Source organism: Leucoraja erinacea, chromosome 38 (genome assembly GCF_028641065.1).
Source record: "Leucoraja erinacea ecotype New England chromosome 38, Leri_hhj_1, whole genome shotgun sequence".
NCBI classification, from domain to species: Eukaryota; Metazoa; Chordata; class Chondrichthyes; order Rajiformes; family Rajidae; genus Leucoraja; species Leucoraja erinaceus.
Window position 1 is genome coordinate 10985332 of NC_073414.1, and position 24796 is coordinate 11010127.

Here is a 24796-nt window from a genome sequence, read left to right on the forward strand (position 1 = left end):
GCAAACTGGCTGGTATTACTTAAAATTGGATGATTCAATGTTCATACTGTAGAATTGTAAACCACCCAAGCAGACCATTATGTACTGACCCCCCAGTTTGCATGTGGCCTCACTCTGACAATAGAGGAGGCCCAGGACAGAATGGTCTGTATGAGAATGGAAAGGGGAATTTAAATGGATAGCAACCGGGAGATCCAGTAGCCCTAGGTAGACTGGGCACACGCGTTAAACAAAACATTTGTCTAGACTACGCTTGATCTTGCCGTTCCTAAGGAGGCACATCAGTAGCATCAAATGCCGTAGAGGAGGTTAGGTGCATGTGAATCTCTGAATCACCAGGAAGGACTGTTGGGGACCCTGGAAAGCTGTGGGGAAGGAAGTGTAGAGATAAGTGTTATTCTCCTGGAACTGCAGGAGATGTATAACCAGGGAGAGAACAGTTTGGGTGGGAAGAGATCAGTGAAGCAAAGACTGACTACTCTCAATGGGAGGGGTGGGGATGGGAAGATGTATTTTGTGGATCACGTTGAAGGTGGCCGAAATGTCAGGGAATAGGGGAAGGCAAACTCTATTCTTAATCTGCCTGGGGAGAGAGGGAGCAAGAGCAGAACTGTGGGACACAGAGGAGACACAAGTGACGTCTCCATCTACAACAACGGGGACAACCACTTTTATTAAAGCCAAAGACATCTTAGATGTCCTAGAAAGGAAAACCTCATCTTGGGAGCAGATTCAGCAGAGGTGGAGAAATTGAGAGTAGAGGATGATGTCCTTGCAAGAGACATGGTGGGAGGAAGTGTAGTCCAGATAACTGAGAGTTAGTGGATTTATAGTAGACGTTAGTCAATAGTCTTTCCTCTGTGATGGAGACTGAGAAAAGGTTGAGAGCTGTCAGAGATAGCTCAACTTGGTCACCTGAAGTGGTACCCAGCCATGCACACACTACGGATGAGCACTTGCTGTTCATGCAAACATTGCCTGACTGTGGCCAAATCTCGTCCGATTTTCATTTTATCATTCTGCAATAGTAGAGTAAGTGAAATTTAAACATAACTTTTTTCTAGCTATATGCCTAGAAGTTGAATTTCGCATATAATGCATTTCGTTGTCTCTGTACTTACACTCAATGCAATTAAATAAATGCAGTGTTCTAAACTGCCATTGCGTTTAAATCTAAAAGCAGTATAGGTCACTTATAGATTACTTGATATTTGCAGAACAGTTTTGAAATGCAGACATTCATATTTTTTAATACTCAAAATCGCTTTAATATCTATACGTTTGTTTTGTTTAGTTTAGTAAAATAGCGCTGAAACAGGCCCCTCATCCCACCGAGTCCACACCGACCAGCGATCCCCATGCCTTAACACTATCCTACACTAAGGGCAATTTTTATATTAGTACCAAGCCAATTAACTTACAAACCTGTACATCTTTAGAGAGTGGGAGAAAACCAAATCTGAAGCTATTTAGTGGAGCCAATATTGATTGAATTGATTGAGATAGAAAATGGAAATGAACTGTTCGGCCTACCAATTAACCTACAATGCAATTCTGTTTGGTTATGTTTCTTATAAAGCGTAACTCTCATCAGTCCTCAAATGACCGATAGCTTTTCTTGTGTTGAATTAAATGCTTTGAAAGACATTTGATTTTTAGTAAAGTTCAAGCCCAAAAAGAAGGAAGAGTGATGGCATTATGTATAGAAAATGGCTTTGGGGGACCGCTTTCTTACAACTCAGAAATAGCTATTTACTATGCCTTTAGAGTTATAGTAAACTGATTTGTTTGAGCTGTAAGAAAGCATGGGGCAGTGTTCTCAAGCGTTGGTTTTACAGTCAGGCGGAATGAGCGTGTCTTTGGTGAAATGGTCACCGAGTCTACGTTTTGGCCTCGCCAATTTAAAGGAGGCCCAATGGGATGCTAATAATCAGTAGATGAAGTGATGGAAGGTGCATCTGAATTTCTGTCTTGCCTGGAAGAGCTGCTGCGGTCCCTAAATGGAGGTGAGGGAGGAGGTGTAGGGACTAGTGTTACATCTCCTATAGTTGCAGAGGAAAGTACCTGGGGGAGGGTGTGGTTGGGGTGGGAAGGGATGAGTGAACCAAGGATTTGCAAAAGGAGTGGTCTCTATGGAAAGTGGAAAGGGGTGAGGCCTAGAACAGGACATCTTGGCTGTCTTAGAGTGGAATGCCTCATCTTAAGTTGAAGAAATTGAGAGTAGGAGATGGCAATTTTCGAGATGAAGGCAGAAGTGTGGTCAAGATAGAACCATGTGAAACAAGCGTGTGTCCAGCGAAACGATCATCTAGTCTATGCTTGGACTCACTGATGTAAAGCAGGCTAAATGGGAGGCTAAACATTCAGTAGATAAGCTGAGTGAAGATGCATCTGAATTTCTGTCTTACCTAGAAGGGCTGCTGGGGTCCCTGGATAGAGGTCATTTTCCATAAGTGTTCAACACCACAGACGATATAGGGAGAAAAAAGAAAAACTATCCCAACGGTAGAGTTGAAACTGGAGATAATAGGTTTCAAATTGGGGAGAAAAGACACTATCCCTGAGCAGGGCCCTGTTTCCACTTCAATCAATCTCCACTTCACACCTACTTAAAGCAAGACTCCAGTCTGAAAAGACGATACCCTTTCCCACCGACCCCTGTCCAATCACCACTTAAACACCCAAATACAGCATGACTGCAAAAGATTGTGGCCACGTCCACTACCCACCCCCTCTGTGCTGCACAACATCACTTCTCCATCAACAACAATATAAATATAGGAGGTGGAGAGGCTGTTCAGAAGGCAGAAAAGCCTGAAATCTCCAGGACTGGACAATGTTTCCCCCTCTACCTCAAGCTCTGTGCCGAACAACAAGCACTGGTCTACACAGACATTTTCAACCAGTCCCTGCAAACCTGTACTGTCCCTGCCTGCTTCAAAGTCTCCACTATTGTCCCTGTAGCCAAACAGACAAGGATTACTACTCTTAATGACTATAGGCCTGTCGCACTGACCTCTGTAGTCATGAAGAGCCTTGAAAAGCTTGTGCTGGCCAAGCTGAAAAATATCACAAACCCCCTGCTGGACACTCTGCAGTTTGCATATCGGGCCAATAGATCTGTGGATGACGCAGTCAACCTGGGCCTGCACTTCATCCTCCAGCACCTAGACCGCCAGGGGACCTATGCAAGGATTTTGTTTGTTGATTTTAGCTCTGCATTCAACACCATTGTCCAAGAGCTACTGCGCTCCAAACGTTCCAAGTTGACTGTGCCTGAACCCCTCTGCGGTGGATCACCAGCTTCCTGACAGACAGGAAGCAGCATGTGAGGCTGGGAAAGCACATCTCGGACCCGCAGACCCTCAGTAAAGGAGCACTGCAAGGCTGCTTTCTCTACTCTCTCTACACCAATGACTGCACCTCCACCGACTCTGTCAAGCTTCTCAAGTTTGCGGACGACACAACCCTGGTTGGATTGATCCAGGATGGGGAGGAATCTGCCTACAGACAGGAAGTGACACAGTTGGCGTCCTGGTGCTCAATGCTCCTAAGAAAGTGGAATTGATTGTAGACTTTAGGAGAGCTCCCACCATCACCATCAACAACACCACAGTCTCATCTGTGGAGTCTTTTAACTTCCTGGGAACCATAATCTCCAAGGACATCGACTCCGCAGTCAAAAAGGCACACCAGAGGATGTACTTCCTGCGGCAGCTGAGGAAGCACAATCTGCCACAGGCAATGATGGTCCAATTCTACACGGCCACCGTAGAGTCTGTCCTCACCTTCTCCATCATGGTCTGGTTTGGCTCAGCCACCAAACACGCCATCTGGAGGCTGCCGCAAATCGTCCAATCAACTGAGAAGGTTATTGGCTGCAACCTTCCCTCCAGTGACGAACTGTACATTGCAAGGGCCAGTAAGCGAGGGGGCAAGATCATCTCTGACCCCTCTCACCTTGGCCACAAACGCTTTGAATCATTTCCCTCTGGAAGGCGACTCCGGACTGTCAAAGCTGCCACAGCCAGACATAAAAGCAGATTTTTTCCACGAGTAGTAGCTCTACTCAATAACCAAAAATGTGTAGCCTCCTTTTGCTCTGGCATTTTATTTAATTCACATGTATAATCGATAATGTTTTATTATTAATGTTTAATGTTTTATGTGACATTCCTAATTGTCACTGTATGTCATGTTGTCCCTTGCGTGCGGAGCACTAAGGCAAATTCCTTGTATGTGACTACTTGGCCAATAAACTTATGCATTCATTCATTCATTTATGAATTTGTGCCTCAAAGGAAATTGAGGGAGAAAGAAAAAGGCACGGCTATCAGAACTTGGGAATGGGAATGACGAGATTGGTTTTGTAAAATTGAATGGACCTTGTTGTCTTAAAACCCACTGTAATAATTCTATAATGTTGTTCTTTAAAATAAGCCTTAAAACATTTACCCTGCTCAAAACTATTTTGCACAGCCTATTGTATGTGAAATAACAAAGCAAGCAGAAACTGTTATATTGGAACTAAATGTATGGTGTCTGATCATGGTATCTGAAGACTGTGAGGGTCTTGAATCAGATTTTGCACATGTTCATCCACTGTCTGGAAAATCCATTAACATGTTGATTTATTGTTTAGTCTGACAAATTTTCAAACTGAAACTTCAACCTCAAATACATTTATTTTTTTCCTCAGATTTTGCTCCCATTGATTAATCAATACTTCAAGAACCATTGCTTATACTTCCTTTCAACTCCTGCTGAACTCCTGGGCAGTGGAGGACATGCCTCAAACAAAGAAAAGGAAATGATAGCCAGGTATTTGTCATAGGCAATTATACCTATTATTATAATTTATAAAAGTAAAGACTGCAAAAGTTTGAATGGTGGAGACAGTAATGTTCATGTTTTCTTTCTGGGTTTGTTATTCTTTTCACACTGTTTTTCATTATTATGTTTACTCAACCAACACTGACTATTTCATGATTAAATTGCATAGCTTTCCAACTAGGATAGTAACATTTGCAAAAGGGGTCAGCATTGTGCAACCTTTGCTTTCATCGTTTTGTTCATTTGAGGTGTCAGATGCCTGAAAACTATATATATTTCCAGATATTTGCCATATAGGCTCTAGTGAGCCACACTGATATATGATCAATGGGAAAGAAAACAAGTGCTTTCACTTCCTCACCTATATATTAATTAAGTACCCAAGGCCTGATGGGATCTATCCAAAATTATGAGGGAGGCAAGAGAGGAGATTGAGGGGGTCATTGCCGAGGATTTCTTCTCAAGTCATGGGCGACGTCTCGGAGGACCATGGAGTGGCCAATGGTGTTGCGAAGGGAAGTAGAGAGAATCTCCAGAAATCCACCAATTTTGGTGACATCTGCTGGTGAACCTCACGACAGTGGTAGTGAAACTATTGCAGAGAATTTTCAGAGATAGAATTTACTCCCATTTGGAAGAGAATGGGTTAATTAGGAATAACTAGCACTGCTTTGTACGTGGCAGGTCATATCTTACTCACAATTGAGTGTTTTGAGGAGGTGGCCAAAAGAGATTATTGAAGGTAGGGCGATGGATGGATTATTCACAGATTTTAGTAAGGTTCTTGATAAGGTTATCATGGTAGGCTGATCCAAAAGATTAAGATGTATAGGATTCATGATGACTTGATTATATGGATTCAGTACTGGCGTATTCATCAAAAACAGAGGGTTGTGGTGGAAGGTTGATATTCTGGCTGGAGCTCTGTGACCAGTGGATCTGTTCTGGGACCTCTTCTTCTTCTTGCGTTTAAGGCAACAGTAGTTATGTAACGCCCTCCAGACCCTGTAGCCAGTTCAATGTGCTGTTGTTGAGGACCGTGAGGTGTACCTCTCCACCAGGGGGGCGGAGGACAGCACAGTCGATATTGATGTGCTGTGTTGTTTGCTGGTCTGCTCCACACACTCAGGCTGCTGATGAATGCAGCCCCCAGCGATGCATGTTGGCGGTGAACCAGCCGACCCCTGAACGGAGCCGGTTCAGGGCGACCCACACTTTGCGGGGCAGGTCCGGGCCCCCGCGTCCATCACATCACTGGCCGGTGGAGACGGGAGGGTGGGGGTCATTTTCCCCACACAAGCCATTATTCGACTTTTCGGCAGAGCGGCATTCTGTTAGTTGGCTTGTACGCGAAGCAGCCTTTATGTTAGGTGGCATTTCGGCAGAGCGGCCATTCGGTGAGTTTGCTTTTAGGCGACGCATATTTCCGGTTAGTTGGTTTTTTGGCGTCCGGCCCTTGTGGTTCGTTGGCGTTTCGGCTTCGTATGCTTTCAGTTTGTTGGCGTTTCGGCTTTGTTTCCATTCGGCTATTTCCATTCGGTTTATATCAATATCAAATAACATCTTTGATGTCACGATTAATTAACCCAAATTATGGATGGCATTACATGAAAGAACTGTACAGCGTTTCACAGATAGTGATCATCTTAATACCAGTTTATTCCTCTGGTTTTTAATTGATTATATCCTTTAGTTCTGTCATTTTAGAATTCGCAATTCAAATTTGAATAAACATTCAGAATATTTATGGAACTCTAGTTACAGAAATATTGACATTTCCCCAGTTATTCCACTACCTATAAATGTATCTATATATTTACAAACAGTTCAGTTTTAAAATCGTTCCCATTCTCCACACCAAGTAACCCTTCCCGTTTCAACCACAACCCATGTGCATTAATGTCTAGATGCTACCATTAAAATGGCTTGTATGGATGGCATTAAAATTGTCTACTTTTAGTTGTCACTACATCGTGAAACTGACAACAACCACTGAGGTACAAGTATGTGCATTATAGTTTGAATTTGAACAATTGCTGACAGTAATCCTCTGGACCAACATTGTTGGCAGCCATCTCAAGTATAATGATAAATCAGCAAAATAACTGTATTGTATTTTTTTTTTAAATGGCTGCTACTTTTTGAAACAATACTAGAAGTTCCACTTCATTACGTTAAGTGAAATTAATTAAAAGTGGTAACCACCAGGCTTTTCTAAGCAATTAGTTGGTTAGCTAATAGTGGACCCACTGACTTTTTAGAGCAGCCTAATACAGAGGGAGAAAGCCAGACGCCAAAATACTTTTAAGGGAGGAAGGAGTCTTTCCTACTGAGCCCGTCACAGAGCACAGGAAGCCATGCTGCTATCTCCAGTTCTCTAAGTGGCTAAATGTCTGAAGGTTAAACATTTTTGAAGACAGGTTCAAGTCTTATGCCCATATCTGGAAAGCTCTGCCGAGAGATGAAGCCCATCATTGCCTTGAAATGTCCATATTCATCAGGCTTAGGATCATCATTGGTATTCTGTACACAAAGAGACAGAACTTCAACTCATTCTCTTTGAAAAGGAGTAAATTTCACAGGCATATGGATGTTCTTGGATTGTATATTTCTCAAGGGTTCAAGGAGTGATACTTACTTACTGCCTATTATGCCTCCTGGCATGTAGGGCAGCAACGAGTCCTCCACTCCTGTCTGTTCCGGGCTAGCTTCTGAACACTACCCCAGGTCAGATCCATTGTTTTCATTTCCTCCTCTACAGTTCGACGCCAGGTTGTTTTGGGTCTCCCTCTTTTCCTTTTCCCTTCCGCTGTCCAGTGCAGGGCAATTCTTGGGATGCTGTCTGGTACATTTATCCTCGCATCAGTCAATAGCCCTGGAAGTCCATCACGCCCAGTAGTGTTGATTCCTTCAGTTGCTGTTTCCGTAACATATTTGTTTTACGAGACAAGGTTGGTAGCCCTGTGCTCAACCTCCAACCTGGAGGACCAGTGGATCGCTCTTCATCTCGCCTCTACCATTCGACCTGTCCGGCATGGGAGACCCTAACAGGAGACGAATCTCCCGCTGGCATAGCTCTAGGGGTCACTGAGACACACAAGCTCCACGACCACGGCAAGGTTGCAATCCAAGGGGAGTAGCGAGTGATAGTGTGGGCTTATATTGCACAAATTTGTGTTTCCAAATCTCTACAGGAGTTTAAATGCTGTCACAAAAAATCTCACAGTTGTTACCATGTATTACCTGACTCTCAGCCTACGACAGTGAAGTGCATGCCATACTTCACCACTGTGCTTGATGATCGAGGTCTCACTCCAAGCCATATTCCTGCAAGATGCCAATAAAATATGAGTCACAAACCATAACAGCCTAGTGTGATGTATTACCAGCTTTCTCAAGGTATTCACTTTGTGTCTGATCAGATCAGATAAGCACTGCATCAATACAGTTTCATAGTGATCAGCTGTATAATGTAGTCAATAATGCTCAATCACTGAAATGATTATTACTTAATATTGTGGTGCCACCCGGTGGTTAGGCCACTTGCTGTGCGAGCCCTTGGCAGTCGGGTGTAGGGTCACGTGATTGGGTAATGGCGGGAAGAAGTCGTCACGAGGTGTAGGGGTGTGCCCTAGTATATATATATAATGAACCCAGGTCAACCTTTCCCCTTTTCGCATGTGTTTTGTTCTCTTTGCTTTGACAATAAAGATCTCTTTGATTCACCAAACGTGGCTTGCTTATTCGCCCGCCATATTGGTGACCCCGACGATCCAAAATGGTCATTTTGGATTTAAACTATGCACACAGCCAACGATCAACCTCAACAGCCCGAGGTCGCTGTCAATCCAGCCCAGCAGAATGCCGTCTCCCTGAAGCTGCCCGTGTACTGGACATCGCAGCCCTAAGTGTGGTTCCAGCAGGCCGAGGCCCTGTTTCACATCCGACGCATCACGGCTGATGACACCCGGTTTTACTATGTGGTTGGCTCGTTGGATCAGGAGACAGCTGGTTGCCTGGTCCCTTACGTACATGCGCCGCCGGATCAGGACAAATACGAGGGTCTCAAAGTGCTGCTCTTGCGTACCTTTGGGCTCAGCCGCCGGGACCGCACATTGCCGCTCATGAACATGGGCGGCCTCGGTGATCGCAAGTCGTCAGAGTTCATGAGTAAGATGCTCACCTTTATGGACAACATCAGCCCTGCCTGCTCTTCGAATACGCCTTCTTGCAACATATGCTGGATGACATCCGACTGCTTTTTGCCAGTGAGAATTTTGCAGACCCCCTGCAGCTAGCAGAATATGCCGACACACTGTGGCAGTCCAAGCAACAGGGGCGGTGGCTCAATCAATCGGGTATCGGCAGTACCTTGGAAGGCCCAGAAACCAGGCCCTCAATCCACCGGGTGTTCGGGTGCGCCGCCTGCCCCGAACAACCCCGGTAAGGGGAAGTGTTGTTACTGCCACCAGCGCTGGGGTCCTGCAGCCTGTCAATGACGCCTGCCCTGCTCGTATCCGGGAAATGCCGAAGCCGGCCGTCGGTAGTCGCAGCGGTGGTCGGCCTGAAACATCACCTCTACGCTTGGGATCAACACTCAGGACGCCGGTTCCTTGTTGATACAGGTGCAGAGGTTAGAATTTTGCCCCCGTCAAGGGTCGACACTCGTTCTGACCGCAGTCAATGGCGGCTCCACACGGATGTATTGTGTTCGCATGATCCCGATCATCTTTGGCCCTTGCCATTTTACCTGGACTTTTACGGTTACTGACATCTCCCTGCCATTGCTGGGCACAGATTTCCTCCGGGCCCAATCTCTGTTGGTGGATGTGCGGGGACAATGACTCGTTCATCTGCCCTTTCGGTTTCGTGGCTCAGGTTCTGGGGGGGGGGGGGGGGGGGGGGGGGGGGGGGGGGGGGGGTGGTGTGGCACCACCCTGTGATTAGGCCACATACTATGCAATTCCTGCTCTGATTGGATTTGGACCTCATTGCTCGGGTTATTGTCATTTTAGTTCTTGGGTAAATGTCTTCCCCTCGCACTTACCTGATTTGCGGGTTGCACTAAAGCTAACAAAAATACCTGTGAAAATTATAATGGAGCCATGGAAGTATCTGAAGTGTTTTACTTTAAAAACGTTTATATAAACAGATTTGCTCATTTGATGCTGTTATTTTCTAGATAGTGTTCATGCTTCATGGGATCTTGTGAGCAGTCTGACAATTTCAAACACAATTTCTAATTTCCAACTGCCATCTTTCTCCCTAGACTCCATAAGTACATGTTTCATTAATTGCCAACGATCATAAATAGAAAATGTATCTTTTCTATTTATTCTATCAAATTATAAAGCAAACACAATCAAACTCATTGAAGCATAATGCAGGAATAGGATCAAGCAAAATTGTCATTGATCAGCAGAAACTGATTATCACTTATGTGTTGAAACAGATTGTTAGCCAATTGACCAATTTTCATTTCATTTCACAAATCCCAGATTTTCCTTGACTGCATATGGAGTATTTAATTGCTTCCAATTAATACATTGAGAGTAAGACATTGGAAATTATCATATAATTGTAGTTCATTCAGATAGTAGGTGCATGTTAATCATTTTTAAGGAATATGTCACTGTGTCAAAACTGACAATTGAACATATGCCAGCACATTAAACAAGCTGTACTGGGAGGATCTTTCTTCATAGAATTATGCAGCACAGAAACAGGCCGCACGGCCCAACTCATCCAGACTGACTAAGGTGCTTTCTTAAGCTAGTCTCACTTGCCTGAATTCAGCCTTTATCCCTTTAAACCTTTCCTATCCTGTCCAAATGTCTTTTAAATGTAATTGTACCATTTCCTCTGGCAGAGTATTCCATATACAAAAGTTCAAGAGACATTTATTATCACATGCACCAATTGGTACAGTGAGATTTGAATTACCATACAGCCATACGAATAAAAAGAACACAATACACGATAGAATTTAGCATGAACATCCCCACACAGCAGAATCAATGTTTTCCACTGTGAGGGAAGGCAATAAAGTTCAGTCATCTTCCTCTTTGTTCACCCGTGGTCTGGGCCTTGGAGCTCTCCGCAGTCGCCGCTACGAGCGGCCTGATGTTTCAGGTCCTCTCGCCGGGATGATCGGAGCTCCGGCGTCGGAACGGAGAACGGCTTGGAGTTTCCGAATCGGCCACTTCCTGAAGTCCACAGGCCAAGCTGGACGGAGATTCAAAGCTGGTGACCCCTGGCAAGAGGTCGGAGGACTCCGCGATGTTAAAGTCAGCGCCGCCCGCGGCTGGAAGCTCCGCAAATCACAGCTCCACGGTGTTAAACAGCTGTCCCATCACTCTGGAGCTCCGGCGATCCCCGGTTAGGCATCGTTCCACTCCGCGATGGAATTCAGTGCTGCGACACTGCTGAAGCTCTGGCCGGTCTGCGGCAGGAAAGGCCGTGCCAATCCGGATGGTAGGCCGCAAGGGGGGGTTGAAGATGCGACTCGAAGAAAAGAGGCCACCTCGACCGTGAAGTGACTGAGAAAACAGTTTCCCCCACCTTATCTAAGTCCCTCATGATTTTTAACCTCGAACGTCTCCATTGCTCCAGGGAAAGCAGTCCCGGCCTATTCAAACACTGCACTATAACAACATCCTTGTGGAGCTTTTATCAGTGCCACTTAATTAGAGTGAATAAATATAATTATCTAACATTCGGGAAAGGCGTTGCAATTTTGGGCTGAAGCACATTTTTGTTTTGCTGGCAGTTCAGAAGAGAACTGATGATGATGAGGTTCCTTCTGTGGAACCCTGTGTCCCTGGCTTCTTTGCCTTCCATTGAAACCAATGACAGAGCTCAGTCATGCTGAGATATGGAACCGTATGTATGTTTGAATATATTTATTTTTTTCAGGAAAGTATGTTTTAAAATTGATTATGCTTAAATACTGTAATTGGTTTCAGCAGTTTTAGACACCGTTGAGACGACCCTTTGCAATGGCCCCTTCAGCCCACAATGTTTGTGCTGAACATGATGCCCAATTAAACATGATCTCATCTGCCTGCACATGATCCATTTTCCTCTATTCGTACCCTTCCATGTGCCTATCTGAAGGCCTCAAATGCCACTTTCATATCCACCTCAACCACCACCCGTGGAAATGCATTCCAAGCCCCCGCCACTCTCTGTGCTTAAAAAAGACTTTCCCCTCTCACTTTATAGTTATGCCATCTAATGATGGACATTTCCACCGTGGGAATAAGGTTCTGACCCTCTATCCTATCTATTGCCTCTCATAATTTTATATACTTCTATTGTCTCCCCTCAACCTTTAATGTTGTAGAGAAAGCAATCCAAGTCTATCCAACCTCTCCCTGTAGTTAAACCCTCTAATCCAGGCAACATGCTGGTAAACCTCTGCACCCTCTCCAAAACCTCTACATCTTTCCTGTAATTCGACGACCAGACTTGCACGCAGTAATCCAAATGCGGCCTAACCAAAGAAATCTAGAACTGCATCGTGACATCCTGACTCTTGTATTCAATGCCCCTAGCAATGAAGGCACGCCTTTTATACTTGTGCTGTTGTGCTGCGTGCTATTGTGCTGTGAGCTTTTAAAAAAAAATTCCATTGGGAGACCATCTGGGAGTGAGGCATTTGGATCTACTGCTTCAAGCTTATTCAGCACATATAGTTCTCCTCTCTGGAAGGGTTTTGAAGCAAGTCCTCAAGGACAATCGGACCTGTGGGGTTGCGAAGTGTTAGCTAGGCTGCAGATTTCATGTAGGGATCAAAGGCTAAGCATGATCTGCTTGATATAATTAATTGTTAATTTAAGGAGATCTAAACATAAATCAAGAGGTGGGTCTATCAAAATGAGATCCGACCCTTTGCCCCACTGAGTCCGCAGCAATCATCTACTAACCATTCACACATCCTATGTTAACCGCCACCCGCACTTTGTTTATTCTTCACACATTCTCATCATTCTACCACACGCGTATACACGAGGGGCAAGTTACAGAGGCTAATTAACTTACTAACTGAATGTCTTTGGGATGTGGGAGGAAAGCAGTGCACCTGGAGGAAACCCAAATGGTAACCGAGATTGTGTCAACCTCACATAAGCAGCACCTAGGTCAGGATTGAATCCAGGTGTCTGGTGCTGTGAGGCAGTGGATCTACCAGCTTTGCCACTATGCAGCCCACACATCACCTTAAGGTTTTGAACATTCTTATTCTATACTACTTATCGTACAGTGATGCTGTTATAATGTATATTATCCCTTTCATTGGTGATTTTTTAATTAATCATGTATTTTGATTAGTCATGTTGAGAGATCCTGATTTACTGTACAATCTCTAATGCAATTTATGGCAGATTCCTAACTCAACAGTTGTTCCAGCATTTTTTGATATTCATATTTCTATTATTTCTAGATTTTTTTCACAAATTCAACATTTTCTAATTTACCATTTAAACTTGCAATCACTGATAAATTATTGTTTTCAGTACAATCTGGAAATATAGTTGTCTATAATTTGGATTGTACAATGCGATTCAATTTTAATGGGGTTTTGTACAAATCACAAAACATCCAGTAATTCTGTGCAGATCAAGCAATTTAGGAAAGTTATCCTAGCACTTGCAGCATGATGCATACAACATGCATTAACTGATTCATCTGTTGAGCAACACTTATGTGGAACATTGCGGCTGAAACAAGGTCTGAGTTTCTGATTTGAAATAATTGTTGGCTACTGGTGTTTCTTTCATGGCAACATATCTATTCAAGAACTTTGTAGCTGCTTAATACTGCTGCAATCGACTGAAGGCAATTATTGATGTTTCATGATGATTCAGGAGAATCCTGAACATTTCTATAGGTGCTTGGGTGAGGTGAGCTGCCATTTCCTTAACCAGTCTCTCTTTGCCTCTTTGGCTCCACCGGGTGATCTACCTGAACTGGAGCCAAGGAAGTTGTTCACACAGGGCTTGAGGGAAGAGTGAGAGATATGTTTATATCTGAAGACCCTGAACTATGAATCTTCAGGGTGCTTCGTACAATCTCCAGCTATTTACACCAAAGATAGACACTAAATGCTGGGTAACTTAGCCAGGACAGGCTGCATCTCTGGAGAGAAGGAATGTGTGAAGTTTCGGGTCGAGACCCTGACTTGTCTATGTAATTGATGTAATAGATCTGTGACTTTCTAGGAGCAGAGCTACAGCCACACACTATGCTTAAATAATTCTATACATATAAATTAAAATTACTGACCCCCTAATGCCCCTGTCCCACTTAGGAAACCTGAATGGAAACCTCTGGAGACTTTGCGCCCCACCCAAGGTTTCCGTGCGGTTCCCGGAGGTTTTTGTCAGTCTCCCTAATGGTCGAAAGACCTTCTTACCTTCCACTACCTGCAACCTCCAGTGACCACCTTCAACTAGCATCGCAACCGGCTTCGACTAAAAAAATGACCGATTTTTAAAACGGCAACCTATTTTTAGTCGCGGCCGGTTTTGAATTTTTTGAAATAATTGCTGGAACATAGAAGAAGCGGAAACCACTTTTGACCATTAGGGAGACTGACAAAAACCTCCAGGAACTGCATGGAAACCTTGGGCGGGGCACAAAGTCTCCAGAGGTTTCCGTTCACGTTTCCTAAGTGGGACAAGGGCATAACTTCTCAGCTTTTAGATTGTTGTGTAAACTGGTGGCTGATCTATGGCTCATTTGTTAGTTTGCTGCATTTGGGGTGAATCAACTTGCCACTTAAGGACAAGGGATTTATATCATTCTTTGAGTGATTCCTTGAATGGAGCCTGTTGGGTTGTGGCTCCTGTAGATCTACAAGTATTCAACTTATGGACAGGTCACGTGGAACAATGAATCAGGGCAAAACATTTCTGAATGTTCATGGTCAAGCATAAATATACAATTTTCAAGGCCAACACTATATATCTGAAAAGTTTACATCTCGCATTTATTTTCAGACAATACATGTTGCCTGCAATAGTTCCAGGTTAACAAGTAACACCTCATCCCTCCACTCCCATCCAACATCTTTGGGTGTTGCTCCTAACTGTTGCCCAGTTGATGCTGGCGATTATAATTTCTACAGGTCACAGGAGCATAATATAACCATATAACCATATAACAATTACAGCACGGAAACAGGCCATCTCGACCCTTCTAGTCCGTGCCGAACACGTATTCTCCCCTAGTCCCATATACCTGCGCTCAGACCATAACCCTCCATTCCTTTCCCGTCCATATAACTATCCAATTTATTTTTAAATGATAAAAACGAACCTGCCTCCACGAACTTCACTGGAAGCTCATTCCACACAGCCACCACTCTCTGAGTAAAGAAGTTCCCCCTCATGTTACCCCTAAACTTCTGTCCCTTAATTCTCGTCATGTCCCCTTGTTTGAATCTTCCCTACTCTCAGTGGGAAAAGTTTATCCACGTCAACTCTGTCTATCCCTCTCATCATTTTAAAGACCTCTATCAAGTCCCCCCTTAACCTTCTGTACTCCAAAGAATAAAGCCCTAACTTGTTCAACCTTTCTCTGTAACTTAGTTGCTGAAACCCAGGCAAATGTTAGCAGAATCCTCAATGCAATTCCAGTATTTGAAATCTCTCTGGAAGCACCTTGCACCACTTCATTGTTGTCTTCTGCATCTCTATAAGCTTGTTATTAGTCATTGATCTAGGTTCTGCAATTGGAGGTACACAAGGAGGAGGAACATGAGGTGGAAAAGATTGGGGAGAAGAAGAAACGTGAGCCCAACAGCTGGCAGAAGAGGAAGATTTGGCAGGCAGCACTGAAAGGGGACCCTACCTGTGGTATATTGATCAGCTGGGCAAGCAGGCTGAAGAATGGCGAAATAAGTTTAATCCAGATAACTGTTGGTGCTGCATTTTAAGGTCAAACAGGGCAGGACCTTCACATTGAACAGTAGAGACCTAGATTGTGATGGAGAGTCTAAGTACATAGTCCCCTGAAAGTGGAGATGCAGGAGATGCAGTTGGCCTTCATCAGTTAGGGAGGTTGGGACGTTCTGTTACAATTTTACAAGACATTGGAGAGGCTACATTAGCAGTATTATGTTCTGTTTTGGTCACTCTGCTACAGGAAAGATTCCATTAAGCTGGAAAGAGCGCAGAGAAGATTTACGAGGATGTTGCCAGGACTTAAGTATCTGAGCTAGGATAGATTGGCAGGTTTGGACTTTACTCCTTGGAGCGTAGGAGGTTGTGGGCTGATCTTAGAAAAATGTATAAAATGTTGAGGGGGATAGACAGGGTGAGTTTTTTCCAGGGTAGCAGAGTCGAGGATTAGAAAATATTGGCTTAATGTGAGAGGGGAAATATTTAATGGGAATCTGAGAGGCACGTTTTTCCACACATAGAGTGGTGAGTATATATGGAATAAGTTCCCAGAGGAAGTAGTTGAGGGAGGTACAATAACAGCATGTAAAATACATTTGGACAGGTATATACTGTAGCTAGGAAAGGTTTAGAGGGGTATAATGGCCAAACATGTGTAAATGAAACTAGCTTTGATGAGGCATCGGGCAAATTGGCTGAAGGGCCTGTTTCCTTAAGGGCCTGTCCCATCAGCATGCGATTGCATCGCGGGGCTTGCTTTCACATAGGCCCAGGGAGCCGTTGGTGCGAGGGGAGGAGTACCTGCGCTGTAAGTATAAAATACATCCTTGTTTCACAGGTGGTGCGAGGGGAGGAGTACCTGCGCTGTAAGTACACCAAAATCGGCAACGTTCCAGGGAAGGAGTCTGGGGGAAGCCTCTGATTGGTGGAAGAGGACCGGGTTTACATTTTTACATTTCTGCCTTTAGGTTAAGGATTCTGGGAGTTAAGGATTCTGGGAGTTGAGTGTACAGTATTTATTAGTATTTATTAGTAAAGTTTAAAGGATAAAGTTTTGTGTTTTTTAATATTTAATATCGAGTTAATGTGGGAGTAAGATATGTCAGTAAAGATTGGCCCCGTGGTTTGCTCAGCCTGCAACATGTGGGAGATCAGGGATATGGTTGGTGTCCCTGGTGACTACATTTGCAGGAAGTGTGTACAGCTGCAGCTCCTGGCAGACCGCATTGAACGATTGGAACTGCGGCTGGATTCATACTGGAGCATCCACGATGCTGAGAAAGTCGTGGATAGCACGTACAGCGAGTTGGTCACACCGCAGGTAAGAGGACAGAAAGGGAACGGGTGGCCAATAGCCAGCAAAGCAGTAGGCAGGTAGTGCAGGAGTCCCCTGCGGTCATCTCCCTCCTAAACAGGTATACCATTTTGGATACTGTTGAGGGAGATGGCTCATCAGGGGAATGCAGCAGCAGCCAAGTTCATGGCACCATGGGTGGCTCTGCGGCACATGAGGGGGGGGGAAAGAGTGGAAGGGCAATAGTAATAGGGGATTAAATTGTCAGGGAAATAGATAGGCGTTTCTGCGGCCGCAAACGTATGTTGCCTCCCTGGTGCTAGGGTCAGGGATGTCACTGAACGGCTGCAGAACATTCTGGAGGGGGAGGGTGAACAGCCAGTTGTCGTGGTGCATATTGGCACCAACGATATAGGTAAAAAAAGGGATGAGGTCCTACAAGATGAATTTAGGGACCTAGGAGATAAATTTAAAAGTAGGACCTCAAAGATAATAATCTCGGGATTACTACCAGTGCCATGGGCCAGTCCAAGTAGAAATAGCAGATGAATACGTGGCTTGAAAAATGGTGCAAGGGGGAGGGATTCAAATTTTTAGGGCATTGGAACCAGTTCTGGGGGAGGTGGGACCAGTACAAACACGACGGTCTGCACCTGGGCTGGAATGGAACCAATGTCCTTGGGGGAGTGTTTGCTAGTGCTGTCGGGGAGGATTTAAACTAATGTGGCAGGGGGATGGGTACAAGAGCAGAGAGGCAGGGGGGGTGTAAAATGAGGGTAGAAGAAAGAGGTGGCAAGGTGAAAAGTAAAAGTGGCAGGCAGACAAAACCAGGGCAAAAATCAAAAAGAGCCACTTTTCAACATAATTGTATAAGGGGTAAGAGCGTTGTAAAAACAAGCCTGAAGGCTTTGTGTCTCAATGCAAGGAGTATTCGTAATAAGGTGGATGAGTTGAACGTGCAGATAGCCATTAATGATTATGATATAGTTGGGATCACAGAGACATGGCTCCAGGGTGACCAAGGCTGGGAGCTGAACATCCAGGGCTATTCAATATTCAGGAGGGTTAGAGAGAAAGGAAAAGGAGGTGGGGTAGCGTTGCTGGTCAGAGAGGAGATTAACGCAATGGAAAGGAAGGGCATTAGTTTGGAGGATGTGGAATCGGTATGGGTAGAGCTGCGAAACACTAAGGGGCAGAAAACGCTGGTGGGTGTTGTGTACAGGCCACCTAACAGTAGTAGTGAAGTTGGAGATGGTATCAAAATCTACATATAGATTGGGTGAATCAAATTGGCAGGGGTGCTGAGGAAGAGGATTTCTTGGAATGTATGCGGGATAGTTATCTAAATCAACATATAGAGGAACCAACGAGAGAGCAGGCTATTTTAGACTGGGTATTGAGTAATCAGGAAGGGTTAGTTAGCAGTCTTGTTGTACGTGCCCCCTTGGGCAAGAGTGACCATAATATGGTTGAGTTCTTCATTAGGATGGAGAGTGAAATTGTTAATTCAGAAACAATGGTTCTGAACTTAAAAAAAGGTAACTTTGAGGGTATGAGACGTGAGTTGGCCAAGATTGACTGGCAATTAATTCTAAAAGGGTTGGCGGTGGATATGCAATGGAAGACATTTAAAGACTGCATGGATGAACTACAAAAATTGTTCATCCCAGTTTGGCAAAAGAATAAATCAAGGAAGGTAGTGCATCCGTGGATAACAACGGAAATCAGGGATAGTATCAAAGCGAAGGATGATGCGTACAAATTAGCCAGAAAAAGCAGCATACCAGAGGACTGGGAGAAATTCAGAGACCAGCATAGGAGGACAAAGGGCTTAATTAGGAAAGGAAAAATAGATTATGAAAGAAAACTGGCAGGGAACATAAAAACTGACTGCAAAAGTTTTTATAGATATGTGAAAAGAAAGAGATTAGTTAAAACAAATGTTTTGCAGTCGGAAACACGGTGAGTTGATCATGGGGAACAAGGATATGGCGGACCAATTGAATAACTACTTTGGTTCCGTCTTCACTAAGGAAGACATAAATAATCTGCCGGAAATAGCAGGGGACCGCGGGTCAAAGGAGTTGGAGGAATTGAGAGAAATCCAGGTTAGTCGGGAAGTGGTGTTGGGTAAATTGAATGGATTAAAGGCCGATAAATCGCCAGGGCCAGATAGGCTACATCCCAGATTACTTAAGGAAGTAGCTCCAGAAATAGTGGATGCATTAGTAATAATCTTTCAAAACTCTTTAGATTCTGGAGTTGTTCCTGAGGATTGGCGGGTAGCATACGTAACCCCACTTTTTAAGAAGGGAGGGAGGGAGAGAGAAAATGGGGAATTACAGACCAGTTAGTCTAACATCGGTAGTGGGGAAACTGCTAGAGTCAGTTATTAAAGATGGGATAGCAGCACATTTGGAAAGTGGTGAAATCATTGGACAAAGTCAGCATGGATTTACGAAAGGTAAATCATGTCTGATGAATATTATAGAATTTTTCGAGGATGTAACTAGTAGCGTGGATAGGGGAGAACCAGTGGATGTGGTGTATCTAGACTTCCAGAAGGCTTTCGACAAGGTCCCACATAAGAGATTAGTATACAAACTTAAAGCACACGGCGTTGGGGGTTCAGTATTGATGTGGATAGAGAACTGGCTGGCAAACAGGAAGCAAAGAGTAGGAGTAAACGGGTCCTTTTCACAATGGCGGGCAGTGACTAGTGGGGTACCGCAAGGCTCAGTGCTGGGACCCCAGCTATTTACAATATATATTAATGATCTGGATGAGGGAATTGAAGGCAATATCTCCAAGTTTGCGGATGACACTAAGCTGGGGGGCAGTGTTAGCTGTGAGGAGGATGATAGTAGACTGCAAGGTGACTTGGATAGGCTGGGTGAGTGGGCAAATGTTTGGCAGATGCAGTATAATGTGGATAAATGTGAGGTTATCCATTTTGGTGGCAAAAACAGGAAAGCAGACTATTATCTAAATGGTGGCCAATTAGGAAAAGGGGAGATGCAGCGAGACCTGGGTGTCATGGTACACCAGTCATTGAAAGTAGGCATGCAGGTGCAGCAGGCAGTAAAGAAAGTGAATGGTATGTTAGCTTTCATAGCAAAAGGATTTGAGTATAGGAGCAGGGAGGTTCTACTGCAGTTGTACAGGGTGTTGGTGAGACCACACCTGGAGTATTGCGTACAGTTTTGGTCTCCAAATCTGAGGAAAGACATTATTGCCATAGAGGGAGTGCAGAGAAGGTTCACCAGACTGATTCCTGGGATGTCAGGACTGTCTTATGAAGAAAGACTGGATAAACTTGGTTTATACTCTCTAGAATTTAGGAGATTGAGAGGGGATCTTAAAGAAACTTACAAAATTCTTAAGGGGTTGGACAGGCTAGATTCAGGAAGATTGTTCCCGATGTTGGGGAAGTCCAGGACAAGGGGTCACAACTTAAGGATAAGGGGGAAATCCTTTAAAACCGAGATGAGAAAAACGTTTTTCACACAGAGAGTGGTGAATCTCTGGAACTCTCTGCCACAGAGAGGCCAGTTCATTGGCTATATTTAAGAGGGAGTTAGATGTTACCCTTGTGGCTAAGGGGATCAGAGGGTATGGAGAGAAGGCAGGTACGAGCTACTGAGTTGGATGATCAGCCATGATCATATTGAATGGCGGTGCAGGCTCGGAGGCCTGAATGGCCTACTCCTGCACCTAATTTCTATGTTCCTATGTTTCTATGCATGCATCTAGCGCGACCAAACAGATGCGGAGTTCGTGCTAAGTTCGCGGTAAGTACGCGCAAAGTTCGCGCGTGACGTAATTTACGTCAAACTGACCAATCAGCTGGGCAGGAGGCAGGCTGACTGAATTTGGATGTCGCATGGCGTCGAGCGGTGACGTCATCACGTAACGGTACGCCGGGCAGTGACGTCATTGCGCAACGCCAACGCCATCAAGACGCTGCATACGACGTCGAGACGCTGCGTACACCCGTCGAGACGCTGCGTACGCCCTCAATGCGCCTGCGTACCGACAGGCCATTGGTGCGCGGAATTTTCGAACAGTGCAAGATTTTTGGAGCCCCGCGCGATGTCGGGACCAGCCCCGTACTACTCCATACGCCTCCGCCGATCGAAGTGGGACCGGCCCCGCGAGGCCATACGCATCAAGCGTGGTCCCGCTAGACGCATGCTGGTGGGACAGGCCCTTTCTTATATGTCCCATAAGGTCAAGGCATTTCTTCCTTTGTTGTTCTTAGTGCAGCTATTTCCAACTTTTTCTTTATATCTCTCTTGGTGCTTCCTCTTCATCACATCACCTAAAGGTTGTGCTTATTAAAATGAATAAAGTCATGGCCCTTGCCTATGCACCCTCCTCTTCGGGCCCTGGCTGCGTTGTGACGGTGAAAGCTGCCCTCTAAGTGATGAAACATTGTTTGAATTTGCGTTAGAATAGCTCAGCATGTGTGAAGTATTTCAGCCACCGATTAGTAAAACAAGAAATTGATTTTTATTGAATATAACAACAAACTTCCACTGTCTCAAGTAGCTGTAAATTACAACTGCATTGCAGAGATTTACAAATGTATTTAGGTGTAACCTTGTTTTGGTACTGAGAAAAACAATGTGGCAAAGAACATTATTCTAAAACAGCAGTCAATACAAAGATGCAGCTGACAAGATGATAAAATTTGGCCATTATTGCTATGTTACTAGGCTCAAGAAGAAAAGAGAGCAGTAGAATTATATGATATTGATATATATATATTTAAATGAGGAAATCTGTAATAAAAATTAGAAAAGTATAACATTTGTGAAAAGAGATAATGTAATACCATGTATCTGTATTTTATGCCACCTATGTAATGAGTTGCTTTACAGAGTACAGACTTGCTTTTATAACGGATGTTGTTGCTGGACATTACAAACACTAGTCGCTAAGGCCAAGGAATCATTAAGATTTTAAAAAATGCAAGGGTTTGCGGGAATTTTATTCAAATGCCAAAAGTAAAAACAAACTTGTTTCAAGATATTGAAGAAGGGAAAATTGAATTGCAGAATTTAATCAAGTTTTTTGTTTACAATATGTATTTACGGACCAGTGGATCTCCGCTTGAGCTGATATGTAATGTTGACATTAAAGGTGCATCTTTGTACATGTACTAGGAACTAACTGTCCCCAAGCAAAAGAAAATAGGTCTCAAACCAGTAAAAATCAAATAAAACTGCAGATGCTGGAAATCTTAGATAAAAACTTTTTTTTTTAATTGCCTTAATATTTAGTTGGTCAGGCTGTATTTATGAGAAGACAAAACATTAGCTCTCTTCCCACAGATGCATCCCGACCTGTTGAGAATTTCCAGCATGTTTCTATGTAGTTTTAGATCTCAAACCAGCTTTTTACATCAGGAGGTCTAAACTGCTTTGTCAGCTTCTGTCAGTGATAGTTCCTTTCTAGTGATATTAGCTGCTGCCTGTTCTTGCATCTTCTCACTTCTTTTCTTCCTCATTGTTTCTCTACTTCAGTATCTTCTGCAAACTGGCAGCTTTGGTCAGACATAGAATCTCCCTCTTTGGTAAGCTGCATGGAGTGTTGCTTTCTAAAGCTTTACTGTTCAGTCATGCTGTCCTTTTGTCTGTTGCTCCGTTTGTTTTCCTTCTGTGTAAAACTTTCCTCCAAAAATAATATTCCAAAATGAATACGATGAAAAAAGTTTACTCTGTTAAGAAACCTTTGTGGACCAAATGTACTTCATCTTGACATTCATAATCACATTTTTGCTGATCTTATGTTGCTCTTTTAATTCTGGTTCTGGAAAGGTAACGTTCAACATTTAAGGCATTACATTTTTGAAAGTGGACAGCAGCAAGTCCTAAGACTTAATGTTAGCCACTTAAAAGATCAACATAAAACAGCTTTTGTTTCATTCTCTGAGGGTTTCATTTTTTTAATTTACTTGCTCAATGGCCAGATATTTAGATGACATTAATTTTATGTAAATATATATATATTACAGTTGGCAAACATGCTAATTTTTGTGTGTTCACATTAGAGCGTAAACATTAAGTTACGTCACTCAATTGTTTTGTGCTTTGTGCAGCTAATGGTGTTATCGTGGTTTGGACTGAAATGTACCTAGCTTACTTTTTTACAATATGAATGTTATTTCTAACTTAAGAAGTAAGAAAATTACATGTTAAACTCATTGTACAGACTAAAATAACTGGGAAATTTTGATGTTTCAAATTACAAGTTTCTAACCTGTGTGTATACCTACTAAAAACATATCAAAAGTCTCGTTCGATTGAAATTTATGTTCCAGGGACATCTGTGGATCATTTGTTGGAAGATTGCATTCAAGAAATTCTATTATGCAACATTGATTGCAAAGCAATGATCAGGAGCTTAATTGCAACATTTTTACAATGCAGTTACAATGTTAGTAAAATTGCTTCCAAGTCTTCTGTGTAGCACTCCTCTGCCCCACACAGTCTGTCAACAGTAACTTGTCTTGGGCCTTGTGTCATAGAACATAGTGCACAGAATTTATACAGCATGGAAACAGCTGTATAAATCCACAGCTGCCTGCATATGATCCATATTCCTCCATTCCCTGCATATTGATGTGCTTATCTAAAATACTCTTAAATGCCTTCCGTATCTGCCTCCACCAGCAGCACAATTCAGGTACCCACCGCACTCTGTGTAAAAAAACTCTGCACATCTGTTTTAACTTTCCCCCTCTAGTATTTGACGTTTCTGCCCTTGGGTAAAACTTCTGACTTCCTACCCAGCTCAAATCTCCCTTTTTCCTCCAAAGCTCCAAAGAAAACAATCTATATTTGTCCAACCTCTCATTATAGCTAATACCCTCCAATCCTGACAGCATCATGGAAAGCCTCTTCTGCAGCTTCTCCAAAGTCTCCACATCCTTCCTGTAATGTGGCAACCAGAAATGCATGCAATACTCCAAATATCGTCTATGTATTACAAAGTCAAAACATTTACTCTTCTTTGAAATTTGACCTCCCAATCTCACACTTGTTTAAGAAGGAACTGCAGATGCTGGAAAAATCAAAGGTAGATAAAAATGCTGGAGAAACTCTGCGGGCGAGGCAGCATCTATGGAGCGAAGGAATAGGTGACGTTTCGGGTCGAGATCCTTCTTCAGACAGAAGGGCCTCGACCTGAAACGTCACCTATTCCTCCATAGATGCTGCCTCACCTGCTGAGTTCCTCCAGCATTTTTATCTACCTACCATCTCACACTTGCTCAGATTTAATTTAACTATAATTTTTCAACCCATATTTTCAAATCATCTATATCCCGCTGTAACCTTTGACAACCTTCCTCACTATCCACAAACGGGCCAGTTTAGTTTTAGTTTAGAGATACAGCGCGGCAACAGGCCCACCGAGTCCGCACCGACCAGCGACCCCTGCTCATTAACACTATCCTACACACATGAGGGACAATATACACATACACCGAGCCAATTAACCTACATACCTGTGCGTCTTTGGAGTGTGGGAGGAAACCGAAGATCTCAGAGAAAATCCACTCGGTCACGGGGAGAACATACAAAATCTGTACAGATGGCACCCGTAGTCAGGATCGAACCCGGGTCTCCGGCGCTGCAAGCGCTATAAGGCAGCAACTCCACTGCAGCACCACCGTGGCTGCCCTTGTTTCATCTGAAAATTTCTTAATCAGCCCACCTAAATTTTCATCTATATCACTATATCATAAAACAACTGAGCT

The 24796-nt window shown here is 43.7% G+C and overlaps 1 protein-coding gene across 5 annotated transcripts in view; it reads left to right on the plus strand.

The window, feature by feature from the left end:
• LOC129714278 (ryanodine receptor 1-like) overlaps positions 1–24796 on the plus strand; it is a 525269-nt gene that overhangs the window by 331555 nt on the left and 168918 nt on the right. For all 5 annotated transcript variants that reach the window (XM_055663830.1, XM_055663832.1, XM_055663834.1 and 2 more), the window contains exons 60-61: positions 4700–4821; positions 22560–22609. In XM_055663830.1, the coding sequence (XP_055519805.1) occupies positions 4700–4821; positions 22560–22609 (172 nt within the window). The remainder of the gene's footprint in view (positions 1–4699; positions 4822–22559; positions 22610–24796) is intronic.